This window comes from Paroedura picta, chromosome 6 (genome assembly GCF_049243985.1).
Source record: "Paroedura picta isolate Pp20150507F chromosome 6, Ppicta_v3.0, whole genome shotgun sequence".
Taxonomy (NCBI): domain Eukaryota; kingdom Metazoa; phylum Chordata; class Lepidosauria; order Squamata; family Gekkonidae; genus Paroedura; species Paroedura picta.
Window position 1 is genome coordinate 93,672,273 of NC_135374.1, and position 21,178 is coordinate 93,693,450.

General features: G+C 42.5%; 1 protein-coding gene across 11 annotated transcripts in view; it reads right to left on the reverse strand.

The window, feature by feature from the left end:
- ARHGEF7 (Rho guanine nucleotide exchange factor 7) overlaps nt 1–21,178 on the reverse strand; it is a 123,424-nt gene that overhangs the window by 27,133 nt on the left and 75,113 nt on the right. For 10 of the 11 annotated variants that reach the window (XR_013232132.1, XR_013232134.1, XR_013232133.1 and 7 more), the window contains 8 exons: nt 20,959–21,018; nt 18,103–18,249; nt 17,542–17,628; nt 16,346–16,424; nt 13,585–13,724; nt 11,043–11,267; nt 10,526–10,619; nt 5,417–5,506 (listed from right to left, as the gene is read on the reverse strand). Coding sequence is in view for 8 of the 11 variants with exons in the window: in XM_077343750.1 (XP_077199865.1) it covers nt 5,417–5,506; nt 10,526–10,619; nt 11,043–11,267; nt 13,585–13,724; nt 16,346–16,424; nt 17,542–17,628; nt 18,103–18,249; nt 20,959–21,018 (922 nt within the window). In the remaining 3 variants the exon portion in view is untranslated. The remainder of the gene's footprint in view (nt 1–5,416; nt 5,507–10,525; nt 10,620–11,042; nt 11,268–13,584; nt 13,725–16,345; nt 16,425–17,541; nt 17,629–18,102; nt 18,250–20,958; nt 21,019–21,178) is intronic. The other variant, XM_077343753.1, reaches the window with a different exon arrangement.

A 21,178-nucleotide genomic window follows, 5' to 3' on the forward strand; every position in this document is an offset into this window, starting at 1 on the left:
AACAAAAGCAAAAGGTGATGGGAAGAAAAGGAAAAGAGAAAATATTGTTAAAAAGGCACCAACGTTTGTTATCCCCATTTGGGTTGGGTTTTAGATCAAAATTAATACTTTTTGCACGTACATTTTATTTTAAAAAACATAGACACAATAAGATAGTTTCTTTTTTAAGAAAACCTCTTTTTTGTAGGGTGCCTCAGTTTACATACGCACTTTTAAATAGAATCAATTACCTTTGTTAAAAAGGAGATTTTGAAAATAAGTGGTAGAAATTATAACTCAACAAATCAAGCAGCCTTTTAAAAAAAAATGGGGAAAAGCCCTGAAAAGATTTGTGGAGCTGTGCTGCTTTGCATTTCCAGAAATGGTGTTTTCTAGAAAGAGCTACTGAGTTAAAACACTGAAACAGAATTGAATTGTACTTGTTTTTTTAAGTATTCTAGATTACCAGATGGCGAGTGCGTTCCTATGCAGGTCAGAATGCTAGTCAGGTCTAAGAAATTAAACTCACTCCTAGGAAAATTTTCTCAGGATTGCCCTGTACAACTATTCCTTACCCAGGATTACTGTTTACTCCCCCTAAATCACCTTTAAAGGAAACACTCATTTCTGCAGTGTTGCTAGAGTGACTCCCAAGGTGTACTCTAAAACTCCCCAGAAAGATCATGGGAGCCACCCCTTTACTATCCTACCTAAAGACTTTTCAGGGAGGGGGGCTGGATCAGTGAGGAAGGAGGGGGAGGGGCTTGCATTAGTTCTACATTTAGTTGGAAAAAGGAGGGCTGTGAAAATGACCTGAGGTCAGATAAAATCACCTAAGCAACTGCAAACTTACTGTGCAGACAGGTAACATACTAACTGGGCATGCCCAGGAGAAAGATAGATCACGTGGGCATGTAATTAAGGCCTAATTCATGTACAGTCTGAGGCCTGCTGTGCATGCACACAAAGTGACATCAAGTCGCAGCCATTTTATGGCGACTCCAGTAAAGGGCTTTCAAGGCGAGTGAGACGCAGAGGTAGTTTGCCACTGCCTTCCTCTAAAAAGTCCTCCTTGGTGGTCTCCCTTCCGAGTACCAACCTTCTGTGACCGCTGGAAACAAGCATATGAACACAGCCCCATATAATATGAGACTGTATGAGCCATTTTAAGTATGACATTACAAACCCCTTGAAAAAAGGTTTCAACTTAGGCTAGAGCCACATGGGGTTATAAAAAAATTTGCAATTTGGAGGTTTCTCTATGCAATTATGTTTCCAATGAGACAACATTCCTAAAATGGCACATGAGAACTGAGCCAAAATTCTATGCCCACTGTGGATTTCCCAATGATTTTCATGGAAGGAACCAAGTTGAGTGTGTACTGAATTGAGAAGAATGAGCATAGACAATTTTACCTTGATATCAAAACTAAAACAATGTATTGGATCTAACATTGCTGAGCTGCATCCACTTTTCTCTATTTAAGGGGCTTTTCACATGATCAGTTAATACAGGCTTCCTCAACCTTTTGTGAAACCCTGGGGTTTCTTGAGGGCCCTGGGAGGGTTTCCTGAATGGATGGGAGTTAATTTTAAATATATTTTAAAAAATCTGTTAAACACTTCTTGGGTGATATGACCATATATGGTCATGTCGACACTCCCCAATAGCCAATCATGAGCCTGGAGGGTTTAGGAAGGGGAGGAGCCCTGGGTGGGCATGTACACATCTGTGCTTCCTAACCATATTCTGCATGATTGCACCACATGTAATATAAAACACATGACATTCTTGTTGAACATCCAACAATAAGGCTGGATTAGGTATGCTAATCCTAATATAGCCAGATGGGCATTCCATGTAGAAGGCAGCATATCTCTTACTGGGAGGGCTTATTAAAGGTAAAGGTAAAGGTATCCCCTGTGCAAGCACCGAGTCATGTCTGACCCTTGGGGTGACGCCCTCTAGCGTTTTCATGGCAGACTCAATATGGGGTGGTTTGCCAGTGCCTTCCCCAGTCATTACCGTTTACCCCCCAGCAAGCTGGGTACTCATTTTACTGACCTCGGAAGGATGGAAGGCTGAGTCAACCTTGAGCCGGCTGCTGGGATTGAACTCCCAGCCTCATGGGCAAAGCTTTCAGACGGCTGCCTTACCACTCTGCGCCACAAGAGGCTCTTTGGGAGGGCTTATTAGAGGTCTCTTATTTAAGTGAAAATTTAGCTAGACAAACACTCCCAATGTTGGAGATAAAAAACCAGGGGAGTGTCACACACATACATAGTTAGTTCAGGTGCAATGTTCTCAACAACCCAAACGATCGTTAGTGATTAGGAATATTCTTTCCCTATAGCACTCAGATCCTCCCTTCCTCTTCTTTTATAAACAGCAGAAAGAAAAGGGGAGAATCCAAATATGTGAGTCGAAGGGAAGGGAATCACATTGAGCCTAAGACAGTGTTTGAACCAAGACACACATTGGTTCACAGTGGCTACTACCATGGCGACTAAAGGGAACCTCCAGGTTCACAGGTCTTATTCCCATAGCAAAAGGCCAAAGACAATCTCTTTTGTTCATTACGTTTTTTAAAAATTACATGTGTAGAGATGGAGAAAAATTATATATAATTTTAACAATATCAGCAGCCTGGAAAAGAAAGAAGCCGTGCATCAAAATGCTATTATCTTTGTTTTCATTGCAAACAAATGCAAATAAAAGCTGTTGTTCTTTAGTGTAAGCAATGAAATTTATTATACTATGTATATTAACAAAATATACATAGAAGGGGGGACAGGCAAAAAAGCAAAAAACATTTTACACCAGTTGTGTGTCTGTAAGCACACATTTCCATTAACTTTGAAAAGTACACTTCAAAACACATTTTGTCACTTTGTTTTTTAAAAAAAAATAATTACACACACCAACTAAGCACAGTTGTGCCATTTAAAGCGCCAGCAATTTTATTTTATCTTTTCTCTCCCATCCTGTACAATCATTAAAAAAAAAACTTGTAAACAGTAACATTTGAGGACAAAGTTTGAATCAGCAGAAATTCATCATAGCCTAAACAGAAACATACAGAAACTTACAAAGCGAAAAAGAGTTTTACCACTTTGATACCAATACTACGGTTCACAAAAAGTTTATGAACCTTCTTGTAAGAGACTGCAAAGTAGTCCTACAATAAATAGCTAAATATCCTTATACAGTATTCATGCATGAAGTCTAACTGAAGTGGAAAGCAGAATGATAGCTGACTGTCAGCCCAATACATTTGGTATAAAATGTCTTACATGCCATGGCATTCAAATAGTTAAGCATTAGGGGGCTTAATGGATGAATACCCACTAATCTCTACATCAACTGCTACCAATAATACTACTCGATAATTTATAATTTGACAATTGAGTGCATAATACTATTATCTAGGCTTATGATTAATGGCAAAACTGTGCAACTGGGACATAGCAGAGAAAAAGTGCTTTTCCTCCCTTATGCATCTATAAAACATGCTGGCAGATTCTCCTGTTAGGGGCAATGCTTTACTTACAATAGAGGATCTCCACCATTGCAGCCTTGTTTAAGATTAAATAATCTGGGTCCCCAAAACACAGTGTAAGCTGGGTATATATCCGAGTAACTGAAAACACAGCAGCTTTGCTAAACATACAGGTATGTATAAAATACATGTATCTTCTTCTGGAACAAAGGGGAATTATTAAAAAGAAATATTTAATCTGCTAGGAACTGTTTATAGCCAGTTACATTTTCTTTTAATGGAAAAAGTCTCTTAATTCTTTTTTTTTTAAAGTACATCTCTGGTTGAAGATTTAAAAACAAAGCTCAGAGTTCTAAACCAATAGGCTGGAATACCACGTGAGCTGAATTCTGCATTTACACTTACCATTTCTATCTATTGCTAAAAGTAATGGATATCATGTATTGCTGAGTACAAGAGTTATACACATCTCATATGATGATAGTTTTGCAGCCCAATCCTGCTGAACTAACCCAAGGAATACTAGTCAGCATCCACAATCCTGTGGGACAGGCACAACATCAGGAATCTGGATCCAGCACGGGAAGTTTTAACAAAGGGGTGGAAACGCTTGGGCCTTCAACTGAAGAAGAGTTGGGTTTTATACCCTGCTTTCACTGCCCGAAGAGTCTCAAAGCAGCACACAATCGCCTTCCCTTCCTCTCCCCACAACAGGCACCCTTTGAGATAGGTGAGGCGGGTAGAGCTTCTGACAGGGACTGTCATGAGGTCACCCAGCTGGCTGTATGCGGAGGAGCGAGGTATTAAACCTGGCTCGCCAGATTAGAAGCCACCACTCTTAACCACTACACCACACTGGCTCTCCAAGTTCTGTGCCAGGAGAGTGGCTGGTGTACCTTGAAACATTAACACAATGTGTTAGACGCATCTACCATGCTCTTCCAATGCAGCACTAATTTCTACTAATATCTACTACTGGAGAAATACTAATTTTTAATACTAATTTCTCCAATACAAAGGCCATGATAACATTCTGAGGGAAGGGGAAAGGAAGAATGCTTTGGCAGGTGCTCCATGCTGTCGATGCAAGCATGGAGCATTCCTAGAACCAGCACACCGGCCCAAAAGCACACTCCTATTTTGCAGCCTGTGCAGACTATACAAAAGGAGAGGCTACATTAACTAGGCTAGCCGAGCATGCCTGCCCACTTGTCTTCTAGAAGCTAATCAATAAAACATAAATCAACCTTCCGGACATTAACGAAATGTGCTGCCAGCTTTAAACCACCCCCTTTCCCTATCCTGTCCCCCAAATATAAGAAGTTTGGGAACCATGGCAGACCATTCTTGAATGGTCTGAGAGCCTTTCCATTGAGTTATATTGATCAGATAGCCCAGGCAAGCTTGAGCCCATCAGATCTCGGAAGCTAAGCAGGGCCAACCCGGCTTGTAGTTGGATGGGAGACTGCTAGGATTTGGGTGGTAGTTCCTCCAAGGAACACTGGGGGTGATGATGCCGAGGGAGGAAAAAGCAAAACCACCTCCGAACATTCCTTGCCTGGCTGCCAGAAAATCCTCGGATCTCCTGGCTACACTACACATGACATGTGATAAATAAATCATATAGATCAGAACTAAATTAAGTCTATGTACCTAATACGACCCCATGGCAGCTCCTACTGTACCTATAGTTCTGATCACCACAGTGTATATATGGTTCTGCTGAATCAGTACCACAGGCATGTGAGTGCACAAAGAACCCTAAAAAGTCACAGGCTAAAAAGCAAACATTTACCTATTCCATTCTAGGAGTTTACATGTATATTATTTCCAGCACTTAGAGCTCTACAATCAACTGGAATGTTCGAAGAAGGCTAGTGATGCTACTTATTGAATAAACAGGGCAGCAACAAATCTTTACTTTTTTCAAAACTTACTTGAATTTAACGTTTGGCGCGTTTTGGCACTTGTGCAGTAAGCTTCAATAACTTTAAGAATCTGCGCGTCTTCTTCTAATGCAGCCGTACCTGCATAAGACAAAAGTACAATATCTTGTAACTGGAATTCAGCAAGATTTTTGTATTTTGAAAACAACTTAAGGCCAAAAACAAATAAAGTGCATGATTCAGTTCTACGGTAGGGCTACGATAACATACTCCCTTTGGGGTTTTCTTTATCTTTTCTTGGCTGAGCAGCCCCTTTACTTTTTTATTTCTCTCTCTATCTCACCCAGCTGTTTAAATGTTTATAGATATATGCTGCCAGCCTAGGGAACTGAGAGACAACTAAAATCCTTCATCAGTTTTTTTCTGATAATGGCACATGAGACTGATTGATGGTAATTTAAAACTAACAAAATGTTTTATTGCGCTTTTGAGGTGAAATGGTCAGGTAGGTATCAGGTTTGAGTCTTAAAAGACGAACAGGCGACAGGAACGTATAACTTTGTATAAATATAAACAATAGATAATCTCACAAACAAGGAATTTTGCTATACAGACAGGTAGTTAAAACTGAAGAGAGAGATTTCTTGGAAGTTCCAGCTTAAATAAACAAGCATAAACTTCTTTGTTTCAGTGTGTCTGGACACAGCTGCCCAAAGGGTCTGCCTGGACTCCCACCACACAAGAGTACCTCTCTGAACTCCTGATGTAGGCCCCACTGAGAGCTCACGGAGGTCAGCACTGGAGGGGCAAGGCAGCATACAACAACGAGGAAGCCCCCGAAGAGACTGGAGGTGCCACAGTGGCACTGAGTTCGCCCCTCCCACAGAGTGCCCCCACAACTTTTGTGGCACAGCAATGGCAGTCAGAACAGCAGGTACCTCCACTGCACAAAACTAAAGTTGACGCCTCACCCTAAGATGACACCAAGCCGCGGGGCGCTGAGGGCAAAGCAGAGGAAAGACAGGGGATGGGAGGACTTGCCCCTGCCTAAGAGGAGTTAGCTAGGCTTGGCAGCAGGGACCAATGGGGGAGCTGGGAACCAAGATGGACAGGGCTGAGGGGGATGGAGGGGGAGGGGGATGTAGACCAGCTGAGAGACTTGGGTGGGATGATTTGAGTGGGGAATAAAAGGAGATGCAGGGAGAAAGGTGGGATGGTGTTTGAGGAGGAAGGAGAGCCAGGGAGATGAGAGAAAACAGCAGAGGACTCAAGGAGCAAGGAGCCACCCCTGCAGCCCTCACAGAGCCAGAGGGACTCAGTAAAGAGGACATGATTGACAATACCTCCTTTCCTTGGCAGGCGATAAGGCAAGGGGTGACCCTTAGGGCCTGGAACACAGCCAAGGAAGATCCCCTAATCCCCAGGCAAAGGGCAGCCCATCACACAAAGATACTTAATTTGGTGATGGCAGAAACATTCACATAAATTCCAATATCCCTTCTTAAATGCTTGATATTTACCACCCCCTTTACTAGGAGCTATATCTCTCTGGGAAGGGCTATTCGTCATACTTCATTAACTCAGGATCTTGTAGTCCCTTGTAGACTGTAGCACCCCACCCCACCCCAAGGTCAAATATCACCCGTGGTCATCTCTTAGGTCAACGGTGACTATTAGCATGAGGGTTGAGGGTTCACATGAGGAATGTAGATTGTTGAATGTTGCCACCAATATTGTTGTACTGGTGTTTTATCTGTTTTTATGCTTTTATATAAACCGTCACAAGCTGGCTGGGACAATAGTGGTGGTCAATCAATCAATTCATCAATCAATAAATCTTCTCAATCTGCTTAACTCTCTTTTACACTCAACTGCCATTCTTAACGGCCATTCCCAACTGTAGAATTCTATCTGAATCCTTTGTCACGCAAGATTCCCAGACTGGGTTAAAGCATTAACCATTTACTGTCCATTACAGCTACAATGCACAAAGCTATCAAAAAAAAATGTATGACCTTCAGACCTATCCGATATGCATATCTGTGACAGCAGACGAAGTGTTACGTCGCCACAGCATTCTGTGCTTGGCACAAATGGACCATTAGTAGGACTCTTTAAAAGAGATGCCAACTTCCTTGAGTCTTATACATGGAGGAGTCCACAAGAACTACATTTTAAAGGCTGACATAGTCCGCTTCTTTTCCTTCCAAGACAGGAACAGTGGTTGCTGAAAATGTTACCACAGGACAACAGATGGCTTTTGGGAAGAGCAGATGCATTATTTCTTGCCAACAGAGGGGAAAAAATGGCACTGGCACAAAATACAGTAAGATGAACGAGCCTCACACATTCAGCACTCTCAGGGCTGCCCGTTAGGTCTTAAGTACCCAGATGGGTACACAGCCTCGCCCACCCTGACCTGCCTGCTTAAATTTTATAGTTATCAAGGTCTCCATCTAGCCCTGTAGTACAGGCCAACTTTGCAGAGTCATGGCTCTTGCCAGGCTAATGGTGCCAGTCTACATCATGTGGTACTGCTTAGTATTCCAAAATCTGAAGTGACAAGTCTCTAGTAGAGAGATGCTGAGCTTGCTGATAGAACAGCAGCCCACAAGTAACTCACTCTGCAGCCTGCTAACATTATGCCTGGAGCCATGAAAGGGATTTAAGACAATTTAGGTAATTATTAAGTTGTCAGAATAATTTCCACAACATATATTTAACCCATTAAGGCATAAAACATGATGTGATGGCTAAAGTGTTGGACTAATATCTGGGAGACTCAGGTTTGAATCCCCACTCTTCCAGGCAAGCATTCTGGGTGGACTTGGGCTGCCTCACAAGGCTGTTGTGAGGATAAACTGGAGAGGAGGAGAATAGTATAAGTTGCTTTGGGTCCTCATTCAGAAGAAAGGTGGAATATAAAGAAAGAAAAATTCAAGCAACATCCTCTCCAGTTATAATACACCCACCCTCAGCTCAGTTGTTATCCGCTACAGATGCTGCAAGTAACACTTTCAGAGATGCTACAGATAAAATACATGTAAATTCATTTCCCCAGGTTGTCCATAAAGATTTACTAAAATCTACCATCTTCTGTCAGGCTTTGAGATATTGTTTTTATTGGCTTTTAAACCCGATTATTTTAATTTTTTTGATTGCTTGGTATGTATATTCTTTTGAATGTTCTATTGGATTATTGGATTATTTAGTATTATTGGGTTGGAACCAAAGCACTGAGAATATGATAGGACTTTCCTGCTATCCCCTTCAGCTGTAGACCACTAAGCCTCTTGGCTTTGGGGTGGCAAAGTGACAAAGGACACATAAGGAGTAGCATGAGAGGCAAAGTAGGAAAGGAAAATGCCCCCCCCCCCCCCCAATAAAAGCCCTTTCTTTTCCGGCCAACATTAATACCATTCTGTCAGTGCAGCAACCATTTTGCAAGTGGAATGGCACCTTCGAATCTAACCAGTGATTTAAAATGCTTCACCTTCGTAGCCTTCATTGAAAGGCAGGGTACACATTTGTATAATTAATACAATAAATGAAAAGGAAAGAACAATATTAAAATTATGGAAGCCAGCCAGGAACTGCAAGGGAGAATTCAGATATCTGTTTGGAGTGTGAGAAACATTTTCTTGAGAACACAGATTAAATTATCTGTATTTTTAGCCTGATCCTATGCTAATTTTCATGAAAGTTAGTTCCACTGTGGTTAATAGGGCTTATTCACAAGTAAGCCGCAAGGACTGCTGCCACTGCGTTTGAAAAAGCATCCAGAATATCACCATACAGAAATATACTTATTAATACTCAGAAATGCAGTCCTATATATGCTTAGACAGGAATAATCCCTATTGAACCCACTGGAACTTGCTTCTGAGCAAAAATGAAGAAGATCAGGCTCCAAGACGGGTAACATCAGCTGTCACCCCAAATTAATTTGTGTTAGCAAACAGCAATGCCAAACAATTACGCCGTTCACTTAAAACCCTTTAAAATTACAAATAGTACAAAAGAGAAGGCTTCCAACTAAAATCAAGTCTTGTAAAGAGAGACATCTTGGGGGGAAATATGCAGTTTTCCTGGTTCAACAGAGTAATTGCATGTTCAAATCTTGAATCATGAGACGAATGCTTGAAAACTATATAGAGTCAAGTGGTGCAACCTCTGATCAAGCTGCATGACTACGAAGATATTATTTATTTATTTGTTTGTTTGTTTGTTTATATTTTTATACCGCCCTTCCCTATGGCTCTGGGAGGTTTACATAAAACATTGAAGAACGTTTACATAGAACAATATCAATATAAAAATAACATTAACATCTCAACTAGAACAGCATCCCTCGGTAGGTTCGGCCTCTCAGTCGGGGGGGGGGGGGTATCTGTAGGTGTCGGCCTCAAGCAGATGCCTGGTGGAAGAGCTCCCTTTTGCAGGCCCTGTGGAATTGTGGAAGTTCCGGCAGGGCCCTGATCTCTTCGGGGAGCTCATTCTACTAGGTGGGGGCCAGGACTGAAAAGCTCCTGGCCCCTTGTTGAGGTCCAACATGCCTCTTTAGGGCCACGGATCCTCAGCCAGTTGGAGGCGGCACAGCATAGCGCTCTTCTGGGGGTATAGGCGGGCAGGCGGTCTCTCAGATACATTGGGTCCAGACCACGTATGGCCTTAAATGCGACTACCAAAACCTTAAGCTTAATCCGGAATTCAATTGGGAGCCAGCCGAGTTCTTGAAGTACCGGCTGGATATGTGATCATGATGTCTTAGTGAGAATCCTGGCTGCGGCGTTCTGCACCAGTTGTAGTTTCCGGATCAAAGATAAAGGTAGGCCTGCATAGAGCAAGCTGCAGAAGTCCAGTCTAGAGGTGGCTGTCAATGGATCATTGTAGCTAGGTGCTCTGGGTCCAGTTAGGACGCTAGTAGTTTGGCTTGGCGGAGGTGGTAAAATGCTAGCCATGCTACCTTTGTGACCTGGGCTTCCATTGTTAGGGAAGCATCCAGGATCACGCCCAGGTTCCTGGCAGAGTGAGTCACTAGGAGCTGCACACCATCCAGGGCGAACAGGCACGCTTCCTCTTCTGAAAATAGCTGAGCATGCCAATGTTTTGGGCAAGCAAGAGAAATCCTCTACTTCCATGTAATACCAATATACTCACTTTTTCTCAGCGCAAACTCTTCTTCTGATGGTTTCCGTTCAGGTTTCCGCTTGGGCAGCAATTTTTTCATTGTCTTGGGGCTTTTGCTGAGATCCTAAATGGACAAAGCACACAGAGAACCAGTCTGTTCCACATTCCTGCAAGACGCCTGTTTATCTATTGCAAAAAACATATACACTGAAGAATCTCGCGTCTTGTCGAAAACTTACTGTGGCCTAACATCAGTGAAGTAAAGACCACCAAACATACAACATTTTGAATTATGATTAGCTACTTCTAACTCTGGTTCACACAAAACTACTTTTTTGAGCTTCTTTTATGCTGGGTCGACAATGGTCAAAGAGGAGAGGCCCATGCCACTGAAGCTAAAAACTTAATTAACAGCCCTTGTACTGCCTACTGAAATGATTATTCATTCACAAAATGCTTCACTGAGGGGGTAGTCCAAACTCTGTCTTGGTAATGCAATTGCAACCCAGAACGCATTGAGATTTCTGACAGGGTTGCTCCGTCTCACCTCTTTGTAACAGAGCGCTGCCGAAGGCCGCAGTGGTGGTGCCGGTCGCAAACAGCTCAAGCTCCACGGCTTAGGAGTTTTAGGAGGCTCCAGGGGTCCCCAGTTTATAGTGGTGTGAGGCGTCCCGTGGTGTGAAGGATGTGGAAGAGTGTGGTATACTGGAGTCAGCGGTATTTGCTTGCTATCTGAGTGTTTGCTGGACGGTGTTACAGGATGGGAAGGAAGCTACCAAGTGAGCAACGATTTATGGAAAAAAGAAAAATATGACAGAAAAATGACAGCTGTATACAAGGGTATGCCAGTTAGCCGTCAACAGTATTATTATTATTATTGCTTTGCTACACAGCCGGAGGCCAGGTTTAAACCAGTTAAACTCATCTGTCAACAGTGTGGCTTGGCTACTATCTAGAATGTCTGCAAGCACAAGGAAGAGGTGCGAATTCACTGACTCCTTCCTCCCAAGGCAGCCCAGAAACAGCTGAGGAAGGGGGAACCAGAGGGTCCCCCACAGGAGGGGTAGAAGGAAACTTATCAGTAAAAGTCTGCCTTAACTTCCCAACAGCAAAAGGCTAGGCAGGGGCCACCATGACCAATTTTTACAGGTTTACTTCCTACAAGCCAATTTTTGCATATGGCCCATCCAGTTCTTATTACTCATCTGTGGTGCTCCCATAATATCCTAAGATGCACTCACTGCATTGATCAACAGGACCCCTATGGCTCAGGCATCTGTCACAGCCAGTTCCCATGGCAATAACACATACACACCCCCAACTGAGGGGCAATACTGGCCTGACAATTAGCTGTGTCATTTTCCTGGTCCACATTCCTGTTCAGACATCACTAGGGCAGCAGATGACTGCATCTACGGACGCATGATCTACCACTCTGCTCTGCCAGGATATGAATCTGCTTGTAGGATTTGCTGAGTGAAGGTACTTTCTATACAAATATTTCCATCTAAGGGATGGCAAGACATGCCACATGTTGCTTTGCCCTCCAGATTTAGAGAGACAGACAGAAAGTATAAGGAAAGCCCTCTTTTTCTTCCAGTTATTCTTATTCTTCAATTGCAGCATGGATTATATGCAGCAGAAACACAGAAGAGATTATACCAGCTTCCAAAGGCATGTGTTCAAGACAGCTTCAGATTTAATCTTAGTTATTTAAACAGGTAAATGGAAAGTCAGTTCTTCATATCGGACAATGCAGTGTCAACAAAGCAGATCCGATCTGAAAATATTTTCACAAACGTTTTCAACAGTGCAGAAAATTGCCTTGGGCTGGATTGGGGGGAGAACCATACCTCAAGCACTCCTGTTTATCTTTACTGCCAATCAGGGACAGTCCCATTCTCAAATATTTTTTCTTGCCCTCAGTGACATGATCGTGTAGCAAAACCTGAATGGCTACATAACACTCTGACATCATCCTACTCATTGAATAAGCCTGGGTTTTTTACCCCATGCACATATTTTTGGCCCAAACAATTAAAGTAGAAAACATTCAGTTTAGCCCCAAACTTAGAAATTTATAAGCACATGGCTCTGTTAATAGTAGAGGGAACATCAATTTCTTCCTTCTCATTGCAGCCCTACCATCACCAGCTGTCTGCAGTATGGGAAAATGGTAGACCATGGAGGGCTAAAATGTGAGTGGCCTCCTGCTTACGAATGCAGGATGGTAAATCTCGCTTTTGCAGCCCTCTTCACGGGAAGACCCCTCCCACGTTTTTCCTCTGCCCCGATGTGGCTTTTTGGCTTTTTGCCTCCTGATGAGGCTGCAAAAGAAAACAAAACTAACTTCTCCCTCCACTCCCTGGCTTGTCAATCACAGCACACCACCAATCACAGCCCAGCAGTTGTCTCATGGACTGAAACTCCCCCCCCCCGGACCCCAATCTTTGCAGAAGATTTTATTTTACCTTTGACAATGTAGCTTTGCAGTTGCACTCCAACATGGACCAGCCATTTTTTAAAAATTACTCGGAGAATTAAATGGAGGGGGGCAAAGGGTGGACAACACTACAGAGACTATTGTGCCTTTTCCCCTCCATACGGGCTTGCCCCTGGTTGCTCACAATGGGATGCGTGATTGAGGGTAGTAAATCCAGTTTTGGCAATTTCCCTCATCACAAGTTAAAAATGGCCAAAACTCGACCCAGCTCGACAGCCTTGGGATGCAGGCGATGTCATGTGGAGGGGGCTCTAAAAGCAGCTAACATTCAAAGGCTGTCAAGGGGCAGATTCCTTGTGTGGAAATGTTCGTAGAGTCCCTCTCTGTTAAAGTCAACAGTCTGTTGGAAACTGTTGGTATATTACATGATAATTCAGCTGGTATTCTGGATTTTCACACATTGCGGCACAAACCCAAACATGCCGGAATTGTTTTGCTGGAATTCTTTTACAGTGAAATCAACAGACTGCACACCACAATGGACTTACTTGTAACATTAACGGCTGTTCCCCAAACACACACACCTATACACACCATACCGGGCTTGCTTTAACCCAACAGGAATACAGCCAGGTCAGTCCCTTACCGTGTGAGATGGCACAGAATGAGGTTTAATAGTGGGAGTCCCCGTAGTTGTTACTTTGGTTTGCTTCTGCAGATGGTCCACCCATTCATGCAGATCTTGTTGGTTGTTACAGGATACTAATATTCTCTCAATCATATTTCCTACAGCCAAGCACACAATCCAGAAGGGAAGAGGAAAATGGGATTCCATTCTAGCTGTAGTGTTAAAAAATTATTTCACAAGCAACACACAATATGCTAATGCCATTTGTATTACCCAGAAAAATGATGCTTCTTCACTGATCTATACTCTTCCACAACCTTCTATGTCAAATTTGACATATCAGATTGATGACTTGGAGCATTGAATAGATCTCTCACACTCCCCTGAGTATTTTGCACCACCAAATACCAAATATATCCAAGGCCCAGCTATCTCTCTTTTTCTGGAAGTTTAATGTCTTAGGAGGGTATTCAGGTTAGCAAGGTGCTCAAGCCTTACCCTCTGCCATTCTTGAGGGCCGCTTTAAGAAAGTCTCAAAAGCCAAAAGACACGGCCCCTGTACTTCTGGGAAGGTTGAATCTCCTGAGCACATGTTCTTTAGGTGTCCCTTTTTTACATCAGCAAGGACCAGACTCATCCTCCCTCTACTTAGGGATGCCCCTTAGGGATGTACTAAGGAAGTAAAAATTAAATTCCTCCTATGGAGAAGAAAGGCCCCCATTTCCACAAAATATTGTGCTCACCTGTATAGTACATAGAGCACTCCGTTCTGCGGGTATGAATTTGCTGGTTGTCCCGGGCCCATGGGATGTTCGCCCGGCCTTGACTTGGGCCAGGGCCTTCTTGGTCCTGGTCCCAACCTGGTGGAGTGAGCTCCCGGAAGAGCTAAGGGCCCTGTAGGAGTTATCAGCTTTCCACATGGCCTGCAAGATGGAGCTCTTCCGCCAGGTGTATGGTTGAGGCCAGGGCAGTTCTCCCGTTAATCCATCTAAGGATCCCCTCCAATACTGAGATCTCTAACATCGAGATCATTTGTTAGATCTACTGTATTGACTTCCACCCTCTTCTGAATATTATTTCCCACCAGGCTGAACATGGGGGAAACTGGGTAATTGTGATTAGAATTGTGACCACTGCCGCATATATACATTATAAGTTGTATGATGTAAATCTGGATTTTTTATGGGGATTTTATTGTGTTTTTAACTGTAAACCGCTCTGAGACCTAATTGGAGAATGGTGGTCTAAAATTAATAATAATAATAATAATTAATAATTAATAATAATAATAATAATAATAATAATAATAATAATAATAATAATAATAATAATAATAATAATAATAATACACGTGAGAGACAGTTAAGGTTACATTAACAATGATATGGAGGAGTCTTCTTATTAACTTTCAATTTTTCACTTTCAATGTAAAAATTTTAAATGCTATCTTCTACTTTGTCTGTTCTGTTCACAAAGAATGCCTGTATTTTTCTATTATGCACTGTTAAACTGGTCAAAGTGCCGTACTAAATAAATATCTATCTGACTTATCAGAATCTGATAACAATAGCGAAGTTCTGGTTAAGAGTTGAGCTTCTGAAGCCCTGACTTCGGAGCTCTGTTATGTTCTTTCGGTTCACCTACATCTTTGCAAACATGAATAACAATCCTTTCTAGGCATCTGATGACAGAATCTGTGGGAAACGGACAAGTTAAAATGCACAATCCCAAGAGTTCCTTTCTATATTAAAAATCAGTGATCCTACATGATGATGGCAACAAATCGCCATCATGTATAAGAGCATGAGCATAGCTCGTCAGATGGCTGCTTGACTTGCTAGAACAGGGGTAGTCAAACTGCAGCCCTCCAGATGTCCACGGACCACAATTCCCATGAGCCCCTGCCAGCATTCGCTGGCAGGGGCTCATGGGAATTGTAGTTCATGGACATCTGGAGGGCCGCAGTTTGACTACCCCTGTGCTAGAGCATTAAAAACTGCAGTTGTTGTAGCATACGGTGGCCAAACTGTGGCTCTCCAGATCTCCATGGACTACAATTCCCACAAGCCCCTGCCAGCAGTCCATGGACATCCGGAAAGCCAGCATTTGGCCACCTCTGATGTAGGACAAGACTCCCCACCGTAGTACCTGTGAGCGCCATGGTGCTTGCAAACTCTCTTCCTGATCCCCAAAAAGTGTATTTTAGGAAGTGTGTGTAGCTGTGTGGGGTTCTTGCCCAGCCAAGCCTCTGATTGGCCTCAACTGGTGGTGCAAATTAAAACAACACTGTTTCAGTGGGAGCTGCCACTGTAGTGTTGCTTTTATTCTTTCCCGCTGTATTTTTAAATGATCTCTTTTGGGCTTCCTCTCCGTGTTTAGTTCTGCCTTCCGTGGCAGACAATTTGTACTTGTTCTTGCTGCCGTGTGTAAGAATTTGAAAGGCGCCCACTGGCTCAAAGAGGTTGGGGACCCCGCTGTAGGATGTCGCTATGGAGCTTTAAGCTGGGGCCGAGATTAAAACGAGTGAAAACAACATACAAGTATTGATATACTGTCCAGTGGAACTTTTAATGGCGTGGCCTGCTAAGCTCTTATTCAAAGCAAATAGGGCATCCATTTAAAAGTGACTAATAAATAGAGCAGGATAAACAGGATCACTTCAACTGGCTGGATGTTTATTTCAGCAACTCTTGGAGGGGGCTCAATGTAGAGCAGACACTGGTTGCCTGAAGAATAGGAGGGGTATGTACAGAAGGTTAGGGATGCAAGTGGATATTACCTGATATTTCAAATGCATTTCTGTGGTTTTCAGTGTCTTCTAGTTTGATGATGGTCATCCCTGTGAGTGGTAGTTTCCCCTAAAAGCATACATATCAAGATGTTCAGGCAAATTAAACACACACACATCCCCAGAAAAAGAATGGATTCTTTTCAGGCTGAGGATCAGCTTGGGGTTTTCATAGATCTTAATCTATGTAACTTAAAAAAAAATTGTGCATTTGTTTCCCTTTATTTTTAAACACTGTCTAAAAAGCAGTGTGTTATATAGACTCCTTGGAAAAAAATATTCATTTATATAATTGAAGTGCATGCATCACAATTCTGAACAGGTCCCCCCCCCCCCCCGGTAAAGTGAAACATGTTGTGTAGTGGGGGGGAAGACTTTTTTTTTTCAATAACAAGTGAGGTTTCAATAACACAAACCCATAACCAGAAATGCTGACAGACAAGAAGGTAGCAACCCAGAACAATACCATAAAAGTAAAGGCCTCTAACCCAAGGGCAGGAAGGACCAGGCACTCCGATTTTTCTTTTTACTTGCCATCTCTTACATGCCATTTGCACACCTGTGATATAGCTGAGCATGTATTGCATTTTCTAAGCACAATACACCTGGAAAAATAACCTTGGGCAGGGCATCCATACCTTTTGCAAGCATGTTCCAACCAGTGGTTGCATACATGTCAGAAACATTCCTTGGCTTGCCCCATGTTTTCTTCCCCTCCCTATAACATCCAATTGCATTCCTTTACTTGATACACCATCCATGGGAAAATGTTTTGGTTTAGGAGCTAGAAAGGGCCTCTCTCCCTACCCAATGTGTACAAGACAACACATTAGCTTTAGAGTTTTTGTTGGTTGTGCACTCACCAGCTATCCAACTTGCAAAACAGTGTGCTATGACATTTTAAGAGCAGCACGCATAGCTATGCTATCCACCCACCTGCTCTCATTACCCATTTCATACATATAATCACCAAATATTACTTGCATAGGCATTGCAGAATGCATATAATGTTGTTAGGGTACACTTGACATTCAATATGCCTTGCGTTATACAGATGTTGCCTCTCTTACAATCCTGAAACACACAAACTACTGCCATAAAAGTTCAATGAAAGCCTTTGCAGAATTTATAGGAACTTCCCAACAAAGGAAGCCACAGAGACCCAAATTTAATTAAAACCCCTTTACCTGATAAATAAACCCACTCATTCTAGGGCTGGCAGACAACATGAGCAAAGTGTTTGGAAATAGAAGAAGGTATCGTTCATTCTTTTCCTTATAGAAAGAGAGAGAAATAATACAACATTATTAAATCATATGACAAAGCAAGTTAAGAATTTCCATGGCATAGGGTGATCACAAACACTGTCCTTTTTAACTCTGGCAATCCTAAGCTAAGTGTGAGGCATTAAAATGTAATTTTGAAGCAGAACTGCAAGGCCTATAAGAAGTCTATTCTAAAATATTTTATACACATGGCAAAACAATTGGAATGGGTAGTGGGCTTGGGAAAAAGGAGTGGCCCAATCGTGTCCACATCATGCACAAGCAAACACTATTCTGTACTTAAACCGCATCCTCTTAAGGCTCTGCAAAAAACAGGAACAAAAAATTCAAACCTTGTTTTGGCTGGTTTCATCCATCCCTAACATTTCTCTTGCATAAACAAGACCAAAAAAGCAAGGGCAGAGAACACTGAAGCCAATGGTTTTAGACTGGAGGCATGACTGGAAAAGCAAATTGCATTACCTCACTGCCAGCGCACTGTATCATGACTTGTGACATGTAAATAACTGTTCCTAGTGTCTTAATGTCCTCTCCTTCCCAGCAGCGGATGGCTTCTGTTAGTATCTGGAGTTCAAGTTCCTTTCTTTTTCGCACTTCTTGACATTGTGCCTGTTGGACAAGGAGACAATCCCATCATGCAATGCACAGGCACAACTGAACCAGCCAAAAGTTATTCAGTACTATGCCGGTAGTGCCCCATGGTGCCCGTTTTCTTTTAATAAACCTGTGAACGGATTCTGTTTCTCAAGGAGGCAGCCATAACCTGGACCCTGCAGACAACCATATTCCAACCAGCTTGCAGGTTGCACGAGACAAAGCAGCACAGTGAGAATACACTTTGTTAACAAGCGTGGGACAATATCTGTTCAAAAGCCACCTTCTTGAGGCACAAGCAGAAAATTCCTGGTATGTGACATTTGCTCTAGAACAGTGGTTTTCAACCTGGGGGTTGGGACCCCTTTGGTCGTTAAATGACCCTCTCACAGGGGTCGCGGCAGGGTGAGCAGATTGGCCAGGGGAGGGGGCACTGACACTGTTGCCACTCCTTCTGCAGGCGCCTCGCATGGTGAGGCAAGAGGCAGAACTGAAATGTGAGACCTCAGAAAAAAAAACAATTTATATACAATCATGAACAATAGATCTTCACGCCACTGGTCAGTTTTGGCTTAATTTCTGTGAAGAACACTTGCATAATTTTATGGTTGGGGTTACCACAGCATGAAGAACTGTATTAAAGAGTCACAGCATTAGGAAGGTTGAGAACCACTGCTCTAGAATATCTACCAAGTGATTTTCCTTTGCTTCCTTTAAAAAATATATTTCCTTCATTGCTGTGCTGATGTGTTAGGTCCATCTTAGATAGCCAGTGTGGTGTATACAGAGTTGGACTGGGATTCCGGTTTGAAGCCCACTTCTGCCATAAAAGCTTGAGGGCCTGGGGCAGGTCTCAGCATCTCTGCCTTCAATGAACACCTTACAGCAGGTTCTTAACCAAGAACTAATTCACAGCCAGGAAAACCTTCATATGTGTAAGAGGCTGAGGTGACGTTTCCCAGATGGTACCAAAGACAAGAAAAGTTTTCTCTCACTACTTTGAGAACAGGGCAGAATAGAAAAGAACGGAAAACACCTCAACTAGCTTAGGACAGAAATCCAGGCAATCATATAGTTATTCCAAGAACTCGTTTGCCTTTGAAACTAGTTGAATGTAAGTAATGTTAAGGCCTGATTTAAATGTGACGGTGACTACATAAAAAGCACTTGCTAGTGCTATACTCTACTTGATAGTGCTATGCTCTTCTTTCTTTGGAAGTTTTTAAACAGAGGATAGATAGCCATTTTATGAACTTAGGAAGATTGTGAGAGGGGGGGCAGGAAGAGATGTGCCAGTGTTTGTCTCTTGTGGCCCTTCTTTGTATACCCAGGGAATTGCTGATCGCCACTGTGGGATGGTAGGTGAATTTCCTCCAGGCCAGGCTGGATTATGGAGATTTTTGGTGATGGTGGAGGGGTCACTTGGGCATGAAATTGGGGTTACTGTGTATGGAAAGGTAGTTGTGAGTTCCTGCATTATGCAGGGGGTTGGACTAGATGACCCTGGAAGTACTTTCCAGCTCTATGATCTGACAGAAATGCTAATTCTGTGAATTTAGGCAGATTGCAAGTACGTGAGCAGAAGGGCATCATCTGGCCATAGATGTAGGGTCACTGTGGTAGGCAGGTAGTTGTCAATTTCACACATTCTGCAGGGGGTTTGTCTAGATGGCCCTGGAAGTCCCTTCCAACCCTATGATTCCATCTTTCTAAAGCAAGATTCCAGTTTAAAATCAAGCTACTTAAATCAACACTGTATTCCCATTATTAATGGAACTAAAGTTCAGAAAGTATATCAGATCATGAACTGCTCAACTTCAGAATTTCTAGGCAATTTACAAGCTAATCCCACACCTTTCCAAATTTTGGACTCTGTTCATACTTAAAACTGCACTAATCTCTCTACAACATTGTTTACCCATTCTTTTTCCCACTGAAAGTTTCCTGGCTATGGTAAAATTAACGCGCAAACCAAAAACTATTGCTATTGCTTAGAAAGCTTCTGGGTGCCAAGACTCGAGAGAAATGTAGATTCCTAGAGTCCAAAGGGCACAGACCCTATGGGAAACTAGAATCCAGAGTGTTATCATGGGTAACAAACAAGTTTTCAGGGGGAACAGGAAACTGTCATTGCATTCCAAGTGTCACTACTGGAAACATGACAAGAGCTGGATCTCAAAACAGGCCCAACCTTAAAAATAAGGTATTTTTGGCTCAACTTGAATCTTAGCAATCATGCTTGGGGAAGCTACCCTGTCAGGTGTTCGAATGCCAAGGGTTTATGGAAGGGACAGATAACTGGTTAAGGCATGACACATAAGGGAATTTAAAGAGTAAGCTGTTAGCATGGGCCATGGAACTACTAATAGTTTTATACAGAAATCAAGATCAAAGATTGAGGGAAATCAAAAAGCATGTCAATATCCTCCCTCTTAAGCACTTAAAGGCACTGTACTGTCTCTCGATCCAAGGACACATTGCATGAGAGTTAATCCTTGTGCTTCACTACTGTCCTTCATATGGGACCAACCAAGGACCCCAATAATTTCCTCCTCCAATTAACTGCCTGCCCCTTGAACCCACAAAGAGGGCAGAAGAAACATCTTTTTAAAAAACCAAAAAAGCACTAGTCGCTAAGCTAAATATTGGCCTCTTGACTTTAGAAGTCTATTTTATAGATTTACACTATCCCCTCTTTAGGGTGCAATATATTTTATTACTTACAGAAAGATTTTTGAAGGCTGTCATAGACTTCTGAATGTCAGGTCGATCTGGATGGTAATCCTAAAACAAAATGAAAAAAGAAGATTCATTTGCAATTTCTGTTGATAGCGGTATGAAAGCACCCTTCTGCCTTCCATTTCATTTTTCCTCCTATATCCTTTCCTGTTCTTATCATAGTGATACAGTAATAATACTGGTGTAGAACTCCACTTCATTGTCC